The sequence below is a fragment of the Neovison vison genome, chromosome 7 (assembly GCF_020171115.1).
Source record: "Neovison vison isolate M4711 chromosome 7, ASM_NN_V1, whole genome shotgun sequence".
Lineage (NCBI taxonomy): Eukaryota > Metazoa > Chordata > Mammalia > Carnivora > Mustelidae > Neogale > Neogale vison.
The window spans coordinates 113,651,594-113,673,933 of record NC_058097.1 but is presented as its reverse complement, the minus strand read 5'-3'; the positions used below and the strand labels follow the sequence as shown (position 1 = coordinate 113,673,933).

Here is a 22,340-nt window from a genome sequence, read left to right as displayed (position 1 = left end):
GACAGGGAAGCTGGGAAATATAGTCTAGTCTTGTGACCAGGAAGAAGATTAAAAGAGTGTTTGGATAGCTGGCCTTCCTCCATCTTGCAGGTCTTGACCCTATCTTGATGTCTGAAAGTGTCTTTGTTTCATACTCATAATTAAATGATAACATTCAATATGTGAACTTCCAACTCTTTCTCTTGTTTTTAGTGTAGTATGACCACACTCAAGTGCCTTCCTTCCAGAGATCCTCCATTCTACACTTAATGTAGAACAATCTCCAGTCTTCTGCTTCAGGGAAAGCATTTACCCGGGGCGGGGGTGGTGGGTCTTTTTTTTTTTTTTTTTTTAAGACTTTCATGGAGCTCTCCTGTTTTTAGCTTTTCCTTCACTTCTACTTTCAGTGGTGATTTGTGCCACCAAATGACTGAGCATACAGGAGATGAGGAAGCGTGTCATATTTGCTTCTACTACGTAGCTTAGAATTGAGCTTCCTGGAGACTGAGTCAGTTATTAATCATTTTTCTGCTTTCCAGCTTTCCAAATTTCTTCCCATTCTTCTTCCCCAACTGTTTTCTTTGTCCCAGTGGTTTAAGGTAACATACTTGTGCTCCTGACTTCTAATGCCTTTATAATCATTCTAGTGGGCTTTCAGAAAGTTAGAGTGGCTAAAAACCTGGGCTCAATCTGTTATGTCTAATCAGAAGCCCTATTTCTGAATCTCTAAGGTGATGTCTGAGAGTATACAAAGTCATAATTCCACTGGCAAAACACCTGTGCCTCGGCTTAGAGAGAGATACTGTCCCTGAGGTTTAACTCCACAAACAAGTTATCTGATTACTTTGGAGCTTTTCTTGATTCATTTCATTCAAGAAACTTCTCTTAGAGGATTTAAATTGCAAGGCACTCTGAGCACAAAAACGAATTAGATACAGATCTTGGTTTTCTTAGCTTAATTAGAGAAGCAATAAAATTGTACACAATTGTACAACTCATAGATAAGTGGTGTTAGTCACAATACTAAATTCTTTTATTAGCTTATTATTATATAATAATAAAATTATTATTTAATTTTATTAGTTCTTTTTATAATCTTCACAACTATCTGACACAGGCCTCTCTGTTACACATGTGGGGAAACCAAAGGTAGGGTTAAATGGTTTTCTCAAAGTCACAACAACTAATGGGAGGGCCATGGTTCAAACACAGACCTTTCTTTTTTTTCTTCTCTTGAGGTACCAAGAGGTGCCCCTTCAAATTCCATATCTGCCTTCCTTTCTTGTACATCTTGCTTTGATCTATCACGGCACATTTTTTTTCTCTCTCATAGTTGGTGCACACTTACTCTTTCTCACTATGGTTGTAGATCAAATTATATCCATCACAACTGCCCTCCTCCCTCTTCCCTGATTTTTTCCCACTTGCTCTTACCTGTTGTAGAAACCTGAAGTGGAGCAGGATGCAGAGATTGCTTCCTGGGGTCTGGAGTTTCTTCTTTTCAAATTTACAGTTATTTTGCAGTCAAATGCTCTACCACTGAGCTATACCCCCTCAAATTTACAGTTATTTTGAAGTTTGGGCATTTTCAGTCTTCGGATTATGCTGTGATTTTATTTTTTTGTGGAGTTTATTTGTTTTTACTGTTTTATGTTATTTTTACCAGACGTATTGGGAGGTGCACATCTAAGAAGATGCCATTTTCTTCAGCTTCTTAGAAGTCCTCTCAGAACTATCATCTTTGAAATCCTACATATATTCAAAAGCTATATTGTATTGATTTGGAGATGATCCACTTCTCAGTGAATTCAGAAATATTATTTTGGTTTTAGTTTTGTTAAAAACACCATTGGTCATCTTTAAATTTGTGCTCCCTCAGAAAAAGTAAATATTCAAAAAATTATCAGGACTATTGCTGAAAATAAGACTATTATGACTATTGCTGTTATTCAAGACAAACACCTTGTTGGAAATAACTACCCTGCCATATAAAAACACAGATGTTTTTCTTATGAGAATAAAGACCTGAAGGAATGTTAGGAGTTTCTAGGTAAAAATAGATTACACGAAGAGTCCTACATCTATTAGACAAATTGAATTATGTAAGCTATCCTTTACACACAAACACACATGCACACACATCCTCTCTCTCACATTTTCAGACCCCAGTGGTTTCACTGGTTAACTCTATTAAACATGTAAGGAGGAAATAATGCCAATTTAATGCAAATTTTTTCAAAATATAAATGAAAAGAAAAACTTCTCAACACATTTTTTTTTTTTAAAGATTTTATTTATTTATTTGACAGAGAGAGATTACAAGTAGGCAGAGAGGCAGGCAGAGAGAGAGAGGAGGAAGCAGGCTCCCTGCTGAGCAGAAAGCCCGATGCGGGACTCGATCCCAGGACCCTGAGATCATGACCTGAGCCGAAGGCAGCGGCTTAACCCACTGAGCCACCCAGGCGCCCTTCTCAACACATTTTATGAGGCCAGCATAACCCTGATACTCAAATGAGACAAAGAATTACATAAATTTCTAAAATATGAAAAAAAAAGAATTACATAAAAAAATAGCAATCTCTCGCAGAAACATAAGTACAAACATTATTTAAAAATATTAGCTAATCGGGGCACCTGGGTGGCTCAGTGGTTTAAGCCGCTGCCTTCGGCTCAGGTCATGATCTCAGGGTCCTGGGATCGAGCCCCGCCATCAGGCTCTCTGCTCAGCGGGGAGCCTGCTTCCTTCTCTCTCTTTGCCTGCTTGTGATCTCTCTCTGTCAAATAAATAAATAAAATCTTAAAAAAAAATTAGCTAATCTAATACAGTGTTCTACAAAAAGGATAATGTATTATGACCAAGTGGGGGTCAAATCAAAGTTGGTTTCAACTCTGAAAATCATTCAATATAATTCATAATAGTAACAGAATAAAGGAGAAAGCAATATGACCACGTATGATAAAATACTAATTATCCTAAGAAGTTAGAAAAATAGAAAAGCTTCTTAATTCAGCAAAAGGAATTTATAAAATATCTATATCTAAAATCACAGTTAATGGTAAAAACTGAGTGTCTCCCTATAAGACTGGAAATAGCTAAGATTGTTCTCTCTCTTCCCTATTTGGTGAAGAGTCTAGCTATTGAAGGGTAAGAAAATGAAATAAAATGTCAGTGATGGAAAAAAAAAGATAAATATTGGGGCACCTGGGTGGCTCAGTGGGTTAAGCCACTGCCTTCGGCTCGGGTCGTGATCTCAGGGTCCTGGGATCGAGTCTCGTGTCGGGCTCTCTGCTCAGCAGGGAGCCTGCTTCCTCCTCTCTCTCTCTCTGCCTGCCTCTCTGCCTACTTGTGATCTCTCTCTGTTAAATAAATAAATAAAATATTAAAAAAAAGATAAATATTATTCACAGAAAAATATGATTGTTAATACAGAAAAATCCTAAAAAAACCCACAAAAACAAAATATAAGAATTAATAAATGGACTTAGCAAAGTCTTAGGATACAAGCTCATTAAACATAAATCAATTGCATTTCTTTATCACTGATGAAGTTCTCGAACCTAGGTTGGGTTCGGTGGGGGGAGGTTCGGAGCCGACGGCTAAAGAAAGAATTCTTAAGACGTCTCTGGTGCAAAAAGGTGGTTTATTAGAGCACGGGGACAGGACCCATGGGCAGGCAGAGATGCGGCTGCCCTGAGCCTGTGAGGAGTGTCTGGTTATATACACGGGAGTTGGGTAGGTGAGGACAAAGGGGGTGATGTTAGTCTCTAAGGAATTTTGGAAGCAAGGTCTGCAGGACTTTGAGGGGCTAGTTATTGTTGGGAGAAAGGTTATTTATTACTAGTAATAAAAATCTTCTTGTGAGACCTTTTAGATGTGTATCAATGGGCCATATGCTTGGGAATGATTCTCGACACTATCTTGGAGATCTAGAGATAAAGCTTCACATTTCTCCTATCAAGTGTCCTCATTAGTGAGATTTGGGTTTAGAAGAAATTTAACTTTATTTACTTTTCTTTTTACCTCCGCCTCCTTTGGTTTCTTATGGAGGGGAGGATGGCATTAGGGCTTGAGGAACTGAGTTATGTGTCCTTGGAAATTGGGCTATTTATAAGGTAACTTCTTTGTTTGTAAATCTCAAGGACATTTGCAAACTAAGGGAGACTCCTGCCTTACAGGACTGTGATCTCTGCAATATAACCATTTGTTCTTCTTTCAAGGCAGTCAGGGGTGCCTGAGGAATGTCATACATATTACTAAGGGGAGTGGGTGGAGAGGGGGTGCAAGGTGCCAGCCCCTGCTCCCTCCTCAGCCAGCCTCCTGCTCCCTCATCATAGCTAACAACAAAAATTAATTTTTAAATGAAATGAATAAAAATACCATTTACAATAGGATCCCTAACTAAAATAGTCAGAAATATATTTGATGAAAGATGTGTAAATCTCTACACTGAAAACTTCAAAACCTTGCCCTGAGGAAGATTTAAAAAAGATTTCAATAAATGAGAAATACACCATGCTCAAGCATTGGAAGATTCAATGCTGTTAACATATCCACTCCCCTAAAAGTGATCTATAGATTCAATGCAATCCAAATAAACAGTGGTTCAGTGCCTTCAAAATTCTGAGAAAAAGCAGCTTTTAAACTAGAATTGTATTCCCCATTAAACTCTCAATAAAATAAAAGCAATTCAGAAATTCAGTGTCTTTAAATTTTCAATCCATGTACCCTTTCTAAGGAAATAATGGAGTAGTTGCTCCATCAAAATGAGGAAGAAAACTGACAGTGACGAGGAACCTAAGGCAACATGACAAGTAAATGTGGTGTCGTGACCTTGATGAGATCCTGGATCTGAACAAGTTAAACACTAAGGAAAAACAGTATGGACTTTACTTAATGATAATATAACAATATATACTTATTACATTGCAACAAATGCACTGTAAGATGCTACTAATAGGGGAAACTATGGGTATATGGACATTCTCTGTAATACGTCCTCGATTTTTCTATAAATCTAAAACTACTCTAAAAAATAAAGTTCATTTTCAAAAATGAGGAGGGAAATCAAGAAACAGGGTGATAGAGAATGCAGGCAACAGGGGACCTAACACAGTTAAGAGGTGAAGACAATTTCCAGAAAGATAATAAAGAGGGATCTCACAATGTTAGCTTTTCAACAAAGTAAAGAGGGCATCCCATTAGCAGTGGAGTGGATCATAAGTTTCTTGGAAAGAAGATGAAAACTGCTAGAATACCAGCTAACATCCCACATGATACATACACATATAAGCTACAACTGTACGTACTGAGAGGGGGAAGAGGCAGGATATAAATCAGGGAAACCCATGGAACATTAAGCAAATGAAAGCACCTGAAAATATGCACTTCAAGGGAAACAAAAAGGGAAAGAAAATGAAAGCAAATATTTGATGCATGATCTGTAAATAGCACTTAAAATAGTCTTAATAATAGAACTGCTAAGAGTTAGCTAACCTAATTTATATTTATAACCATACTGCAAGGAAGATAAGGTTTGTGTTTGTTCAGTGACAGGGTTTGATAAGGTTTGTGTTTGTGTTTGTGCAGTGACAGGGAGGTGAAAAAGATTAAATTTTTATATATTCCATAGGAACTCACATTAGGAAAGTACTGGAGTAACCTAAACATGAGGGAAAGAGAACCTTATCCAATTAGTGTAATTGAGAAAAAAAGGCTAGAACACAATTTCAAAGGGATGGATTCTCTGGGACTTGGAGACTAGATTAAAAAGGTGAATGAGAAGAAGGAGCTGGATAGTTTTGTGAATTACTTGCCTACGTGGTGGCAAAAAAAATTAGAAAATGATGATCAGAGGAGGAGCAATACTGGGAATTATAAGAAAATGTTGAATGCATTTTCTTGGGCATTTAGCTTGAGACACAGAAATAGAACTGTCAAGGAAGGAGGTAGGGAACAGGTTCATGCTATATACACATATAGGGGAATATGAACAAGAAGGAGAGCAAAACACTTATCAGACTCTTCCTGCACACCAGGGAGTACTCTACCAGTTTCCATGCACGAAATCATTTAACCCATAGGACAATTATTCACATCTTACAAATGTGGATACCAAGGCTGGAGAGGTTACACAACTGGTATAAAAATCTCACAGGAAGTGCAGAAACCCTCTGGATTTAAATTCAGACAGTCTAACTCAAGAGTCACTCCCTTAACCACTTTGCTACAATAAACCACAGCCTCAGGCCAGTAGAAACATTGGCTCTCTCTGCTTTCCTCACACTCATGTCATATCCACAACTATGCTCCGTGATGTGCGTACTGATGTTGCCTACTGTTCAGGATGGAGTGAGCATCCTTTGTCAGTGGCAGCTCAGCTTCCAGGCCTCCTGGCATGGCCCACCTTGCAGAACCTCTGACTCTACCAAGCTGGGAATAGGGTGTGTTACTGGGAGGAGCTCTATGCAAAACATCACAGACTCCCATTGTCTTACATAAAGTTGCACACTTTCTGAAGCATCACCAGTTCTCAGATTTGGTTCATTTTCAGAGTGCCAGAATTGCTGTTTTGGCCAATTCCGTCCAAGTTTGTATTTGCCAACCTTCTCATTCAGCCACAGCTGGAAGTTCCACTGACCTTCCACCTTTTTCAGAAAGTGTAAACTGTGTATGTGCCTTACTTCTAATAATTTCTGGTGGAAAAATCCAAAATGAGAGCAAACGAGTTGCTACTACATGAAACCTGTTTCATAAGTCCTATTCTGTTACTGAGAAAGCCAATAGTGACATTGTTTGCCAAAGAGGAGGCTAGATTCTTGTCTTTTGAGAAGGGAAGTACAAAGAATACACAAATTGCAGCAATTGTTGATTTAAACACCTTAAAATCTTGTATTGAAAAGTTTAGTCATATTTATAATTTATCATTTAACTCATCTGACAGATACATGTTTTGTCAGGTAGTTTATATTTTGGCTTATATATGTGAGATTTATCAGGGTTTTATGTGGACAAACAGTAGAAAATGACTCAGATAAAGTCACATATGTCAATAACATCTCCATTAAACTGGAAAAAAAACCATGTTTCTAGCTTCTTTAAACAAAAGAAATGTTAATAGAAAGGATATTGGGAATTGGGAGATTTGGTTTGAAGTTGTAAAACCAAAGTTGGAGAATAGGTTGAATCAAGGCAACTCCAGGGGCCAAAGGGCAGGCAGTATTTCAGAGGATTAGTGTGTGGCCACATTGTTGATCCCAAGGCTGCAGGGTCCCCACCCTATTCATACCACTGACTCAGCCCCAGGACACAGCAGCACCCACCTGCCTGTTTCCCAGCCATCTCCCTGCATTTGCATTATTTGCTCCAGGCCAAAATCTTAGATAGGAGTTATGGGATTGGCTGAGTCTAGGTCGATTGCCTGTCCTGCTGGCCTGGGAATACAGGGACAGAACTTCTCTACCTTTTGGATTCTATAGTGGAAGGTTGGGCACTACATCCCACGAAGATGACACAAAATGGGGATTCTGTCTAAGCAAGAAGTGTGACTCTTTTTCATCTTCCCAGAAGATAAATATGTGTACAGAAGTGCTTTCCTATTTATAGAAAGGAAGAAATTATGTTTGCAAATATATAAAGAGGTTTACATAAAATCAAATACTACATTTTTGTGGGGATGAGGGATTTGTGCTTTTGTAAATAAATTTTTTTCCAATTTATTTATTTTCAGAAAAACATTATTCATTATTTTTTCACCACACCCAGTGCTCCATGCAAGCCGTGCCCTCTATAATACCCACCACCTGGTACCCCAACCTCCCACCCCCCCGCCACTCTGTAAATAACTTTTTATTTAAAAATAATTGTAGATTTATAGAAAAGTTACAAAGATAGTGCAGAGGATTCCTGGATATACTCTTGATGCCGATCCTCCCTAGTATAAATTTCATAGGACTAAGAAATTAACTTCAGTATAACACTGCTAATGAAAATACTGATTTTTAACCTGGATTTCACCAGTTTCTCTAGAACTGCCGTATTTCTGTTCCTGGATCCAATTTAGGAAGCCACGTTGCATTTAGTTGCTACATCTCCTTAAGTCTCTGATGTGCGACAATTTCTTAGTCTTGGCCTTTTTTTTTTTTTTTATGACTATAGCAATTTTGAAGAGTGTAGGTCAGATATGTTGTAGAATACCCTCATTTGGTTTTGTATAATGTTTTCTTATACTTGGACAAGAGAATAATGACCAGGGAAGAGTCTTTCTTGTTGCATCATAACAAAGTCTGTATGACAGCAACATGACTCACCACTGGTAATGTTAAATCTGATCAATCAGTTAAAGTGATTTTTGTCAGTGTTCTCCACTGTAAATTTACTATTATTCCCTTTTCCTACTCAGTTCTTTGGAAGTAAGTCACTATGTCCAGGAGACAGGAATTAACCCCTACTTCCTGGAGGGGAGTTATCTATCTATCTAATTATCTATATATATTTGAAATTCATATGGATTCATGGATATTTACTTTGTTCTTTGGATTATAATCCAATAGTATCATTATTTATTTTGTTCTCCAAATAATTCCAGTTTTGGTCCTTAAGAGTTCCCAGGTTGAATTATATGCATTTTTGACTATGACTCCATCTTCTTTTTAAAAATCAAGTTTCTACTCTCTGACACTATGTTTCAGAATCATTCTGATATTTTCTTGGTCCAACTCTAAAATGAATCATTTCTCCAAGGAACACTAGTTCTTATTGCCAGAAAACACTATTCAGAAATAAGATCTGGGTGCTGGATGTGTTCATTGATACTAGGGTATCACTGTTTCTAGGTTCTGAAGCTTCCTCAGCTCATCCAGCCAACCTAGTAGTTTTTAAGCTTTAGCAAGCACCCTTACCCGGCATCATTGATTAACCATTTTAATCAATATACAAACCCTGCTTGTGTATCTACAGATCATGCATTCTTTCCTAGAAAGAAAGAACACCTGGGTATGTCAAGAAACAGAAACCAGACCCCCTTGCACAACCTCTATAATCAAGGGCATGTAATCAAGAAATGTTAGGGACCACAGCACTCCCCCTTATTAATTGCCCTACACTCTTTTAAAAACCCCTGGGCCAGGCAGAAACCTTGGAGTTGGCCTTTGGACAAGAGCCCACCTTCTCCCCAAGTGGCTGGCCTCCTGAATAAAGGTCATATTCCTTTCCAATCAAAACTCTTGAGTATTGGCTTTTTGAGTGACAGGCAGCTGAACTTGGATTTTGGTAACACTCTTAGTGGTGGAAAGGGATGGGAAATATGCTGTGTATTCAAACTCTTGTGTGTATCTCCATATCTAATTATTTCTATATTCATCTATCTTAATATATAATAGAAACATGAATTAATACTGTTATTTCCAACTCTAATCTAGCAACGCAAGTTTCATTATAGCCTTCCTATTTTGCCTATTTGCATCTTATTTCTGTGACTGTGGGAAACATGACCCCATTATCTACCGTTTATTTACTTATTTGACCAGCTATCGTAAGTTTAAGGTGAAAAGAAGTGTGAAAACATTGTACTTGAGTTGCTAAATTCTTAACAAGACTGTGTTTGCGACTCTGAAACGCTGTCACATGCATACCGGATACTGGGATTGTAACACAAATTTGGTCGTACTCAAACACTTTTCCTTGGCTGATCTGCTTATGATTAATACAGATCGATTAATACAGCCCGCGCTGCCCAGAGCCAGCGGCTCGCCCGGCCTGCGCTCCTCCGGCCCCGCCCCGCTTCCTCCCAGCTGAGGGGCGGCTCCACCTCCGCGCAGCGCCAAAGGGAACCTGAGCCAACAGCGAGCGCGCGAGCGTGTGCTCTGGGTGCCCCTTGTGCCGGAGCGCGGGGGCAGCCTCACCCTTACCTTGTCCCCGGAGTCTCCGAAGGCCCGGCCGGCGGAGCGGGCGGCTGGAGGCCCCATGCAGGTCCTGTGCGAAGGCTCCCGAGCTTCAGCAAATGCTGAGCCCCAAGGCTGAGGGGCGCGCAGAAGACGAGGGCCGCTGGAGAACCGGCAGCCCGAGAGCCCTAAGTGGCCGTCAAGGCCCAGGCGACAGCATGGAGGCGGCAACAGGCGAGGAATGGGTCCCGTGGGCGTGTGCAGCCTCCACCAGGCCAATACCTTGGACCGCAGGAACCTGAGAGATGGCTGGAAAGGCATTCTGGAAAGTACTGGCGTCGGTGACCAGAAGCACCGTGGAGTCCGTGCCGCGACCCACGGCAGCCCTGAGCTAGGCCTGCGTGCGGGTCTGGTGCGGCCTGGCCAGCTGCGTGCGGCCTGGCCCCTGACACGCCCGACAGGGACAAAGGTTCGGCCATCTTCCACTCGGTCAGTCTGGGGACACACGGCCCGCTGGGCTGCACACACTGCCCACCTGCGGCGCGGCGGGGCGGGGCGGGCTGAAAGGCGTCGTGGAGACCACGCGCCAAGAGAAGCGGCTGTCGCCTCTGGGAGGTCTTCAGGGCAAAGGAGCAGCTCGGTGTCCCCGCGCAGGGGAGAGGGCCCGGCAGAGGAAGACACCAGGAACAGCAAGGCGGGAAAGTTCACGTCCAAGATCCTGGGAACACTGAAAGGCAAGAAGTAAGTCTCCTGGCTGGTGGCGGGTGCCTGCATCAGCCAGAGCACCTGGTCCCCAGGTCACAGCAGTCTGGAACCCAGCTGAGCACAGGCAGAGCTCGGCTCCTCTTGGTACTCTGTGGTTGCTCTGCCTCTTGCCCCTTCGCCTTTCCATCTTTGGGGCCCCAGCTTCTCAGTGCCCCATGCCTTACCCCTGCCACCTCCATCCTTTCTCAGCGCCTGTCTCTGGGCCCTCAGCCACCTCTCTGCATCCGCCTCCAGCCTTTTAGGCCTTCATTCACTTTAGGGAGCCCTCTCTTCCTGCCTTAGTCCTCTGTCTTTTAGGGAGGGCCCATCTTCTTGTGCTTCAGTCCCCCATTCTATCAGGGCCTTGTGTTTTGGGGCTTCTGCATTCTCAGGGTTCCCCTCCCTGCATAGTCCCCTGCCTTGCTCCTTCACTCTGCTGCCTCCGTACTGTTCTCCTGGGAGCCCCATCTTCTCTCGCAGGACCTCCTACCTTCTCAGGCCCTTTCTCTCCTGTCTCCGTCTCAAATTGATGAGGTCTCACTTCTTGCCCTGCTTGGATTTTTATTTCTTGGCTGCTCTCCCAGCATGTCCTTTTGCTGTGGGGAAGCAAGAGCTGGTTGCAGGCAGTTTTTGAAAGTGGGGTTGAGCCAGACCCAAAAGGTGTCTCAATCAGGAGGTGCAGTAGGGCCAGTGCACGCAAAGGGGAAGGACACATGATCCCTGAGAGGCTGCCCTGCTAATGCCAACTGAAGCAGATCTGGCTCGCTCCTACAACACGACTCAAGCTAGCAACTAGTGAGGGGAGAGAGGATTAGGCTTTGCAGCACAATAAAACTCAATCCAGGTAGATGATGATACCCCAGCTTCACGAAGGATCCCCAGCATCCTCTGAGTACACATTCACAAGCCCATCCCCAGCTATGCCCAGAAAAGGGTTGGGTGAGGACTGCTTCCTCGAACAGGCAAGGGCAGGGGATAGAAGATGTTGGTGCCTGAGCCCCAGACCCCTGCCCCACCGGGTCCTGGCACATTATGAGATGGGAGTGGTCCTTGCCCTGCAGACCCCAACTTCACCCTGTTGTTGGATCCTTTCCTCTTCGTCACAAACATGCAAAATCTGTCTCAGTTTCTTTTCCTGTATCTTCTTCACCTTCAAAGAGTAACTTTGATTTCAAGTGAGACATTTTGGCATTAAATGTTTAGAAAGTCCCCACGGTAGGTTCTAGCACTGTGGAAATTAGTGTTTCTGCTATTTCTTTTCCAATATTTGTGTTTTTGTTTCTTAAAAGTGTAAGAGATCACACGAGCAAAATTATTTCAGAGGATTTAAGTCCACTGAGCAAAGGCAGCAGTTCTGAGAAGCTGGAGAAGGGAGGATGGTGGTGTTTGGGGGACACTTTCACTCTCTGACAACTTATTGTCTGTTATCAAAGCCACCTCTTAGGCAGGGGTGACAGCAGCAACGTTTTTTTAGGTGGAAAACGTCAGGGTTTTTTTGTGCAGCGTGGTGTGTTGCTGCTCTGAGCAGGCTGTTCTAGGCCTGTTATTAAGGGAGAAACTTTGCAGGAAGTGGAGCATTCTGACCATGCAGACGCCAGAGTTTGGGAGTCCAGCCAGAGCCCTTGGAGCTCCTGTCTGCATCCTCTCACATCTTGCTAGATAAAACATCTCCTAAAATTGATTCTTTACATTTTGGTGTTAACAATAAAACATGGCACACACACCCACACACAGACACACACTCAAAGATACACACATAATGATGGGCACTTACAGAAAGAGTAATGGTATGTGTTCCCCTTGTTATTGATTATTAGATCAACCAAATTCTGGCTGTCCCATTCTTTATTCTTGGAGGAGGAAAAATGAGAGTCTTGAGTTAGGTTGGCTTAGAGGAAATTCCAAGATGAATAATGTAATAAGATCATAAGATGAACAATATGTTACATCATGGTGTAATAATAATTTTTTACTTTTTCCCCCCCAAAAATAGCAATTTTGACAATTACCCTCAGATGAGAGAGCCTTTGTGGAAGTCCAGGAATTTAGCCCAGAAATACCAGCACACTGTCGGAGTAAAAACAAATCCAAGATTGGATGCATTGAAGAGGGTAAGAAGAACAGTTTCACTTTACCTATGTCTTTCCTCCCTCAAGGCAACATAGCTCATTGCCAAACAAGTTGTTCTTGTAACCTGTGACTCATGTTTCTTGCCACTGGGGAAAATAAGAGCATGGGAATGAAGTTCTGGTTTCCTCAGGTATGGGAGACACTGCCAAAGAGATCTATTTCTCATCCCGTTCAAATAGCTGAGGTCTATTGTGTGGCTGAGGGTGGGAGTGTCTGGCCAGTCTCAGGTAGGGCTGTTGGAGGGCATCAGAGGGATGTGCATCCTATTAATCGTACCGGGATTGGGTACATTGGGAAGCTGGCTGTTGAGCCACTGGGAATGCTGTCAAGTAGCCAAGGGCACCCCCTGACTCTGTGCGCCTTACCCACACATAACCCCATCCAGTGAGAAGATGGCCAGTAAGCACATGTGGAAAGCTGGCCTGACTCTGCAGGCTGGAGAAAAATCACACATTGAGGGTGCCTGGGTGGCTCTCAGTGGCTTAAAGCCTCTGCCTTCGGCTCAGGTCATGATCCCGGGGTCCTGGGATTGAGTCCCGCAGGGGGCTCTCTGCTCAGTAGAGAGCCTGCTTCCCTTCCTCTCTCTTGCTGCCTGCCTCTCTGCCTACTTGTGATCTCTGTCTGTCAAATAAATAAATACATCTTTAAAAAATCACACATTGAGCGTTCAGTCCAGCAAGAAGCATTCAGTTCAGCAAAAAGGAGGCTCTCAGCAACTAACCTGGCTTTGCAGGTTGGAGGGACGGCATACAGGTTTAAGAATTCTGCCATAAGATGAAATAAGAAGTTTGGAGTAGGAATAACCATAGAAAGGTCTGAGAAAGCATCAGAATCACTAGCAGGGGTGACAGAAGGTAATTCTCTGCTGAAGCAAGTCAGAAAGACTGGAGGAAGTAGCTGCTTCTTCATATACGAAGATAACAGCAGTCTTCAATATGAAAAATCAGTGTAACCTGATACCACCAAAGGAACACAATAATTTTCTAGAAACAGATCCCAAAGAAATGGAGCTCTGTGATTTGTCTTATAAAGAAATCAGAATAGCTGTTTTAAGGAAGCATAGTAAACTATAAGAAAACACATAAAACACAAAAAGATGATTCAGTGAACTCATGAAAACAATACACAAACAAAATGAGAAGTTTAACATAGAGATAGAAACCATCACAATGAAGCAAACAAATCTGAAGCTGAAGAATACAATGAGTGAAATGACAAATGCAGGAAAGAGTATCAGTATTAGACTAGATCGATTGGAAGAATGAGTCTTTGACAGGACATTTAAAAATTTATGCAGTGAGAGCATAGGAAAATAATAAAAAGGGATTAAAGAAAGCTCACATGGCCTGTGGGATACCATTAAGAGAAACACTGTAGACATCACTGGAGTTCCAGAAAGAGAAGGGTGGAAAAAGGGTCAGAAAGCTTGGTTAGAGGAATATGGCTGAGAAGTTCCTAAATCTGGGCAGAGATTTGAACTCTTAAATTTATTAAGTTAATAGTTCACCCTGATATTCCACCCAAAGTGATCGTCCTCAAAATGTATTATAATTAGGGGCGCCTGGGTGGCTAAGTGGGTTAAGCCGCTGCCTTCAGCTCAGGTCATGATCTCAAGGTCCTGGGATCGAGTCCCGCATTGGGCTCTCTGCTCAGCGGGGAGCCTGCTTCCCTCTCTCTGCCTGCCTCTCCGTCTACTTGTGATTTCTCTCTGTCAGATAAATAAATAAAATCTTTAAAAAAAAACCCAAAAACCAAAAAACAACAAAAAAAAGTATTATAATTAAGTTATTTAAAATCAAAGATAATGGAAAGAATTTTCAAAACAGCCAGAGGAAAAATAACCCTCACATACCAAAAAACTTTCGTAAGGCTCTCAATAGATTTCTTTGGAGAAACCTTGAAACCCAGGATCATGTACTCAAAATACTGAAAAAAAAAAAAAAAAGCTGTGAACCAAGAATCCTTTACCTAGTAAAGTTGTCTTTGGGAAATAAAGGTGAGATAAAGACTTTTCCAACAAAAAAAAAAAAAACTGAGATAATTCATTAGCAGTAGACCTGCTTTATAAAGAGATACTGAAAGAATGCCATGAGATGAAACAAAAAGACAATAACTGGTAACATGAAAACATTAGAAAATAGACAACACATTGGTAAATATGTTTAGTCAAACTCAGAATACTCTAGTACTACAATATGGTGATTAGCTACTTAACTCTAGTAAAGATTAAAGGATACCAGTATTAAAAATAACTATAGCTGGGGCGCCTGGGTGGCTCAGTCTAAGTGTCTGCCTTAGGCTCAGGTCATGATCCCAGGGTCCTGGGATCAAGCACCGCATTGGGCTCCCTGCTCAGTGGGGAGCCTGCTTCTCCCTCTCCTACTCCCTCTGCTTGTATTCCCTTTCTCACTGTGTCTCTATCAAATAAATAAATATACAATAATTTGTTAAAGTTTACACAATATAAAAAGATAAATTGTGACATCAAAAACAAAATATGAAAAGAGTAAAAGAATGGAGTTTTTGTATGTGATTGAAGTTATCACCTTAAAATAGACTGTAATGTTTGTATGATATTTTATGTCAATCTGATAGTAACCACAAAACAGAAGCCTACAGTAGATATAGAAGGACAAAGAGAAGGGAATTGAAGCATACCATTACAGAAAGTCATCCAGTCACAAAGGAAGACAGCAAGAGAGGAAGAGGGGAATAAGGAAGCTACAAAAGAGCCAGAAAATAATTAAGAAGACATTAATAAGTCCCTACCTATCAGTAATTTCTTAAAATGTAAATAGCTTAAATTTTCCAATGAGAGGCTGAATAAGTAAACAAACAAATGAAAAACAAGACCCAACTATATCTTGCCTGCAAGAGACTTAAAAGAGACACAGAGACAATAATGAGGGGTGGAAAAAAATATTCCATGCAAGATGAAACCAAAAAAACAGTAGGGTTAGCTATTCTTCATCAGATGAAATAGACTTTAACTCAATAGCTATAACAAGAGATAAAGAAGACCATGATAGTGCAATTGCACTACTGGGTATTTACCCCAAAGATACAGATGTAGTGAAAAGAAGGGCCATCTGTACCCCAATGTTTATAGCAGCAATGGCCACGGTCACCAAACTATGGAGAGAACCAAGATGCCCTTCAACGGATGAATGGATAAGGAAGATGTGGTCCATATACACTATGGAGTATTATGCCTCCATCAGAAAGGATGAATACCCAACTTTTGTAGCAACATGGACGGGACTGGAAGAGATTATGCTGAGTGAAATAAGTCAAGCAGAGAGAGTCAATTATCATATAGTTTCACTTATTTGTGGAGCATAACAAATAGCATGGAGGACATGGGGAGTTAGAGAGGAGAAGGGAGTTGGGGGAAATTGGAAGGGGAGGTGAACCATGAGAGACTATGGACTCTGAAAAACAATCTGAGGGTTTTGAAGGGGCAGGGGGTGGGAGGTTGGGTTACCAGGTGGTGGGTATTATAGAGGGCATGGATTGCATGGAGCACTGTGTGTGGTGCAAAAACAATGAATACTGTTATGCTGAAAATAAATAAAAAATTAAAAAAAAAGAAGACCATGATAACATGATACTGTAATGCAGTGGAGACATTACAACTAATACTGCGGTAATACAAAGGACCATAAGAGACAAAAAACAATTATATGCAGATGGGCTAACCTAGAAGAAATGGATATGTTTTTAGAAACATACAGTTTACAAGACTGATTCATGAAGAAATAGAAAATCTGAACAGACCAATAACAAGTAAGAACACTGAATCAATAATCAAAAATCCCTAAGAAGGAAGAGCCCAGGGCCTGATGGTTTCACTGGTGACTTTTACCAAACAGTTAAAGAATTAATGCCAAACCTTAACTCTTCCAAAATTTTAGGGAGGGAGCACTGTCCAATTCATCGTACAAGGCCAGGATTACCCTCATACCAATGCAAGGCAAGGACACTATAAGAAGAGAAAACTACAGGCTGCTATCTCTAATGAATATTGATGTAAAATCTCCAAACAAAATTCTACATTCTGTAGCACATTAAGGGGATCATACACCATTATCAAGTGGGATTTATCCATGGGAGGCAAAAATGATTCAACATATGCCAATCAATAAACATGATACTCCAGATTAATAGAATGAAAGATACAAATCATATGATCCTCTCAATAGATGCAGAAAAAGCATTTGACAAATTTCAACATCCTTTCATGATTAAAAGGACAGGAGTTGGATTGCAAAAGAGTATTATTATATCATACTCTTTAAATATATGATATATGATTATATCATATATCATATATATGATTATATCTTGATTATGGTGGCAGTTAAAATAACATGAAAGTCATTGAAAAACTGTACTTTTAAAGTGGATGCATTTTATTGTATTTAAATTGTAACACAGTAAAATTCATTAAAAAAAGAGAAAATTGCAAGAAGAACCAATCTCAACTGTGATCTTCTTGCCCCTGCCCCTGAAACATTTTCCATAAATAAAATATCTGTGTATTAAACAACCTCATTATTTTTAAATTACTATGGAAGGATGAATAAATGTGGGTTGTAAAAAATGCAGCAAAACTCAATAGTAAAAGAAATGGAGCATTGATGCATGCAACAACTGGGATGGACTTAGGAGCATCATGCTTAGTGCACAAAGCCAGTTTCAGAGGTTATACATGATGCAGTCTCATTTGTTGCCTTTAGGATGACTCCACTGTAGAGATGGAGAAGAGTTAATGGTTGCCAGAAGACACAGAGGAAGGTGGGAGGAAATGGGTGTGAAGAAGGGAGTTCCTGTCTGGTAGTGGGACACTTCTCTTTCGTGATTGTGGTCATGATCACATACCACATACTACATGGTCAGATCACATAGATCTACATGCATAACAAAACACACAGTATATGTAAAACTGCTGAAAGTGGAAAATGTTTGTAGTCCTATCCTAACATTAACATTATCACACCAATGTCAATTTCCCAGTTTTGCTATTATGCTACAGTTGTTGAAGATGTTATTACGGTAGGAAGCTGGGTTGGTTTCAGGGAACTGCATACATTATTTTTGCAGTTTCCTGTGAACTTGTAATAATTTCAAGATAAAAAATTAGATGCCTTCTCACAGCATGATTATGAATTAATACAGAACTGGGAATTCTAAAGTCATATTTTCTTGAAATGGAAGCTTAACAGTGATTTTTCTTATAGATTTGATATAATATGTTAAAAGCAAATACATACTGAGTCAGAAAACCCAGGATAATTAAATTTCCATGAAATAATGGGTCATTTTTATATTAAATGATTTTTATTAAGTAATAATCTCTGAAATCAGTTCAAAAGTTCCTTGGTTGATCTCTATATAATTTGCTTACACACTGAATATTTTAAAGGACTCAAGTATTTTAAAAAGCAAAATAAACTTTACTGAAATATTCACAAATCCTTATGAACTTAAATCCTTAAAACTAATGTTACTTAGAAATATAATTAGATAATTTTTTTCTTAATTTAAATTTAATTATACAATATATAGTATATCATTAGTTTCATATGTAGTGTTCAACAATCCATCAGTTGTGTATAACACCCAGTGCTTGTCACATCACATGCCCTCCTTAGTTTTCAATAACATTTTAATTACAGAGGACAGATAGGATCCTTTCTTATATACCCTAGGGAATGTATCATCCCTGATGGGAAATTAATATTTATTGTCACAATTAGGTTATAAACAGAGACACCAGTTTCTTCTCTATAGAGCTTAGCATGATGGGAAGGTCCTAAAGGACATGGACCTGGATTTCTCATATATAAGCCTTAAGCACATGCCTTGAGCTCTATGACCCAGTGGCACAGGTATCAAGTGTGTAGTTGCCCTTCATATTTTCTTAGTAAGTTTATAGCAACAAGTTTGATCTACAACCAAGAATGACTCCTGGAATGCTCAGACTGTGATATCTGTGATGTGATCTTTGGCCAATAAAGGAAGAAGATCACATAGAGGGTCAGCACAGTTCTTTCAATGGAGGGAGAGTAAGTTAATCACATTTATTTTTATCTCTTATTTTCTCTGTTCTTGAAAAATGAGGAAAAATATTTATATTGACTAACAAGAAACTCAATGTATGAAGCTCTGACTATACCACCTGCATTATTCTGAGCATACCCTCTCTGTGTTGGCTTCATCCTTCGTCTGGCAGCAAGATAGCTATACCAGTACCAAGTGACACATGCAGAATATAACAAGATCAAAGGAAGAGATTTATCTCTTTTCTAAGATAAAGTTTTTAATTGAAATGCACATATAAAAAAGGTTATGTGTTATAAGCATACAGCCCGATACATTTTCATAAACTTTAATCAATGTCCACATTAATTATCTTTCTCTTTCATGCCCTCCTACAAAACCAAGGAAAATACATCCACTTTCCTTTGTTCATTCTCTGTCCAGCTAAGATGGACCAGAGAAGGGGAGTGTATAGAAATACCTGAGTATATGATGAATTATAAATCTTAGGCTACCAAGGTTCTCCTCAATACTTGTTATCCGTTACTGATTTCATGGATTCTTGCAGTAAGTTATCTGAAAACATTGTAGACTGGTAGGGATTATCTTCTATGAAACACTATTGTGGTATGGTCTGTACCCAAGAGGAATCCTTGCTTTCCTGGTAGTTATGACAGGGAACTAAGGTATTGGGTAGGGTAATAGAAACTTGAGAGTAGGAACAAGGAAGTGAAGGATCAGATGAGTGAAAGGGAGAGCTGGGGATAGCTCCCCACTACTGAAGCTCACCAACAGGTAGCCTTTATCCTCAGCTGCTCCATCCCTGTATCTTCTAGTAAAGACAGGAGCAGTTGTTTGTCACGTGCTGCTCATGCAACAAGACAGAGTGGTTTTAATGTTAAAGGGTGTGTGTGCCAGTCCACTCTGACCCTGTGGAGTGAAGGAGGACTTATTTGCTGGTCTGAGTCTTCTCATAAATAAGACTGTGTAAGGAGAGGAGGAGAGCTGGGGTTTCTTTTCTTTTCTTTTTTATTTATTTGACACAGAGAGAGCACAAGTAGGCAGAGGGGCAAGCAGAGGAAGAGGGAGAAGCAGGCTCTCTGCTGAGCAGGGAGCCAATGCGGGGCTCGACCCCAGGACCCCAGGATCATGACCCGAGCCAAAGGCAGCCACCCAAATGACTGAGACACCCAGGTGCCCCAGAGTTGGAGTTTCTATTAATGGGACTTTCTTCTGTCCTCACAGATTTCCAAAGAGGACAATATTGGTTAGAAATGACTCCTCAGTGACTGAATTTCTTCTTGCTGGATTAACAGACCGCCCAGAGCTCCAGCAACCCCTCTTTTACCTTTTTCTGATGATCTACATTGTCACCGTGGTGGGCAACCTTGGCTTGATCATTCTCATCGGTCTCGACTCTCACCTCCACACCCCCATGTACTACTTCCTCTTCAACCTATCCTTCATTGATCTCTGTTACTCTTCTGTTTTCACCCCCAAGATGCTGATGAACTTTGTATCAAGGGAGAACATCATCTCCTATGTCGGGTGCATGACGCAGCTGTTTTTCTTTCTCTTTTTTGTCATCTCGGAATGCTACATGTTGACGTCAATGGCCTATGACCGCTATGTGGCCATCTGTCATCCATTGCTGTATAGGGTCACCATGTCCCATCAGGTCTGTTGCTTGCTAAGTGTTGCAGCATACATGATGGGGTTTGCTGGAGCCTCTGCCCACACAGGCTGCATGCTTAGACTGACCTTCTGCCATGTCAACATCATCAACCATTACCTGTGTGACATTCTTCCTCTTCTCCAACTCTCTTGCACCAGCACCTATGTCAATGAGGTGGTAGTTCTGATAGTCGTGGGAATTAATATCACAGTACCCAGTTTTACCATCCTGATTTCTTATGTCTTTATCCTCACTAGCATTCTTCATATCAGATCTGCTCAAGGACGATCAAAAGCCTTCAGTACCTGCAGCTCTCACATCATTGCTCTTTCTCTTTTTTTTGGGTCAGCAGCATTCATGTATCTTAAATATTCTTCTCCTGGATCTATGGAGCAGGGAAAAGTTTCTTCAGTTTTCTACACTAATGTAGGGCCCATGCTCAACCCCTTGATCTACAGTTTGAGGAATAAGGATGTCAAAATAGCACTAAGGAAAGCCCTGATTAAAATCTGGAGTAGAAGCATGTTCTAATTAGAAATAGCAACAATATAAAGAAGCCCCGGTTTTTATTTTATAATTATTGGTGTTTTTCAAGATGAGACTATGTGCATAACCATGTTGCTTCTATAGATTGTGTTGTGTGTGGTTTAATAAACTTGCTTATCTTTTTCCTGATAGCTAATCTTGTCTTATTTTTCCTTCTGTATCTCCATCATATGTGCAAGTTTACACAAATAACTAATACATTTTATAAATAGAAACTATGCACTGATGTTTCAAATTATTTTTATACTACTTTTGTTTCTGGGCTACTTCTAATATGGACAAATGTGGTTAGTTTTTTCATTTACATAAAGTTAAAATTAGAGCTCACTGATCTAGACACAAACAGTACATGAAATCTTATTTTAACAATAACTGGTATAGGCAGTAGCATTCAAAGAAATGCATTTCAAATTGTGTATAAGGATTAAAGTAGGATCAGATCCCCCTAATATTGTCCTTTTGTTCTATTTTTCTTATCACTTTCTATGTTATTATTCTGACTTTCCTTTTTCCCTCCAGTAATTGCAAAATCTATACCAGGTACTTACGGCTTCTGAGATTGTCTATCAATCCACTGTATTTAATATCTAAGAGAATACACAGATTCCACTGTTCATTGCCAGTCATTGTTGTAAGAAGGAATGATTAGAGAAATAATACATACATATCTCAGGATCCCAATAAGGGGTGGGTGGTTTATTGCATTATAAAACTTGCATTCTTTACCCTCCAAAATGATACCAAATATTTGGAAAGGAGCATATAGTTCTTATTTTAAATTTTGAAATTTATCACTTTAAGGAAAATACTGCACATAGTATCTGGAGAAACATTGTAGCCATTATTTTACTTACCCAGTGAATTTTCTAATGAAAAATGGTGTATATTAATAGTAATAAATTATATTCCTAGCAACATTTTGTGAATATACTTAAACCTTGTCCCACAAATAAGGTAATAAATGCATTTAACTAGATGCTTTTTCCTATAGATTTCCTATTTCTCCAATGCTTTTCACATTTGTGTATTTAGAATATCAAACATAATGGGAGGTCAAGAAATACTTGTTGAATTGCATTATCTTGTTCATATAACAACAATAATAAATTTAATGTTACAATAATTAGTAAAATATAATAATAGATAATAATAAATAATAAGTTAGAAAGAACTTTGGGGTATAACTTGCTTTTGGGATTGGACCATAGCAGTCATAGAAAGGTGCTGCTTAGCTCCTTTTCGAGAGAACTGGCTTTGGGAAGCATTGTTGACTGATAGTCTCTAGCTTATACTCCTATGGATTCACTGCTGTGTTCAGACAGAGTCCATGCTCGCTCTGAGATGT

General features: G+C 40.1%; 1 protein-coding gene across 1 annotated transcript; it reads left to right on the top strand.

Annotated features, from left to right (window-relative positions):
• Window positions 1–11,453: 11,453 nt before the first annotated feature.
• On the top strand, window positions 11,454–20,980 carry LOC122913461 (olfactory receptor 8B3-like). The gene is made up of 4 exons (XM_044260185.1): window positions 11,454–11,536; window positions 12,596–12,713; window positions 16,647–16,705; window positions 20,020–20,980. Exons 1-4 carry the CDS (start codon window positions 11,454–11,456, stop codon window positions 20,978–20,980), a joined length of 1,221 nt encoding a protein of 406 aa, XP_044116120.1.
• Window positions 20,981–22,340: the final 1,360 nt, after the last annotated feature.

Excerpts from the sequence above, each read along its gene's own strand:
- LOC122913461 (XM_044260185.1), top strand. The coding sequence starts at position 11,454 with ATGATACCCCAGCTTCACGAAGGATCCCCAGCATCCTCTGAGTACACA. Across the intron at positions 11,537-12,595 it reads CCAGCTATGCCCAGAAAAGG|CAATTTTGACAATTACCCTC; the intron begins GTTGGGTGAGGA and ends CCCCAAAAATAG. Across the intron at positions 16,706-20,019 it reads TACCCTCATACCAATGCAAG|ATTTCCAAAGAGGACAATAT; the intron begins GCAAGGACACTA and ends CTGTCCTCACAG.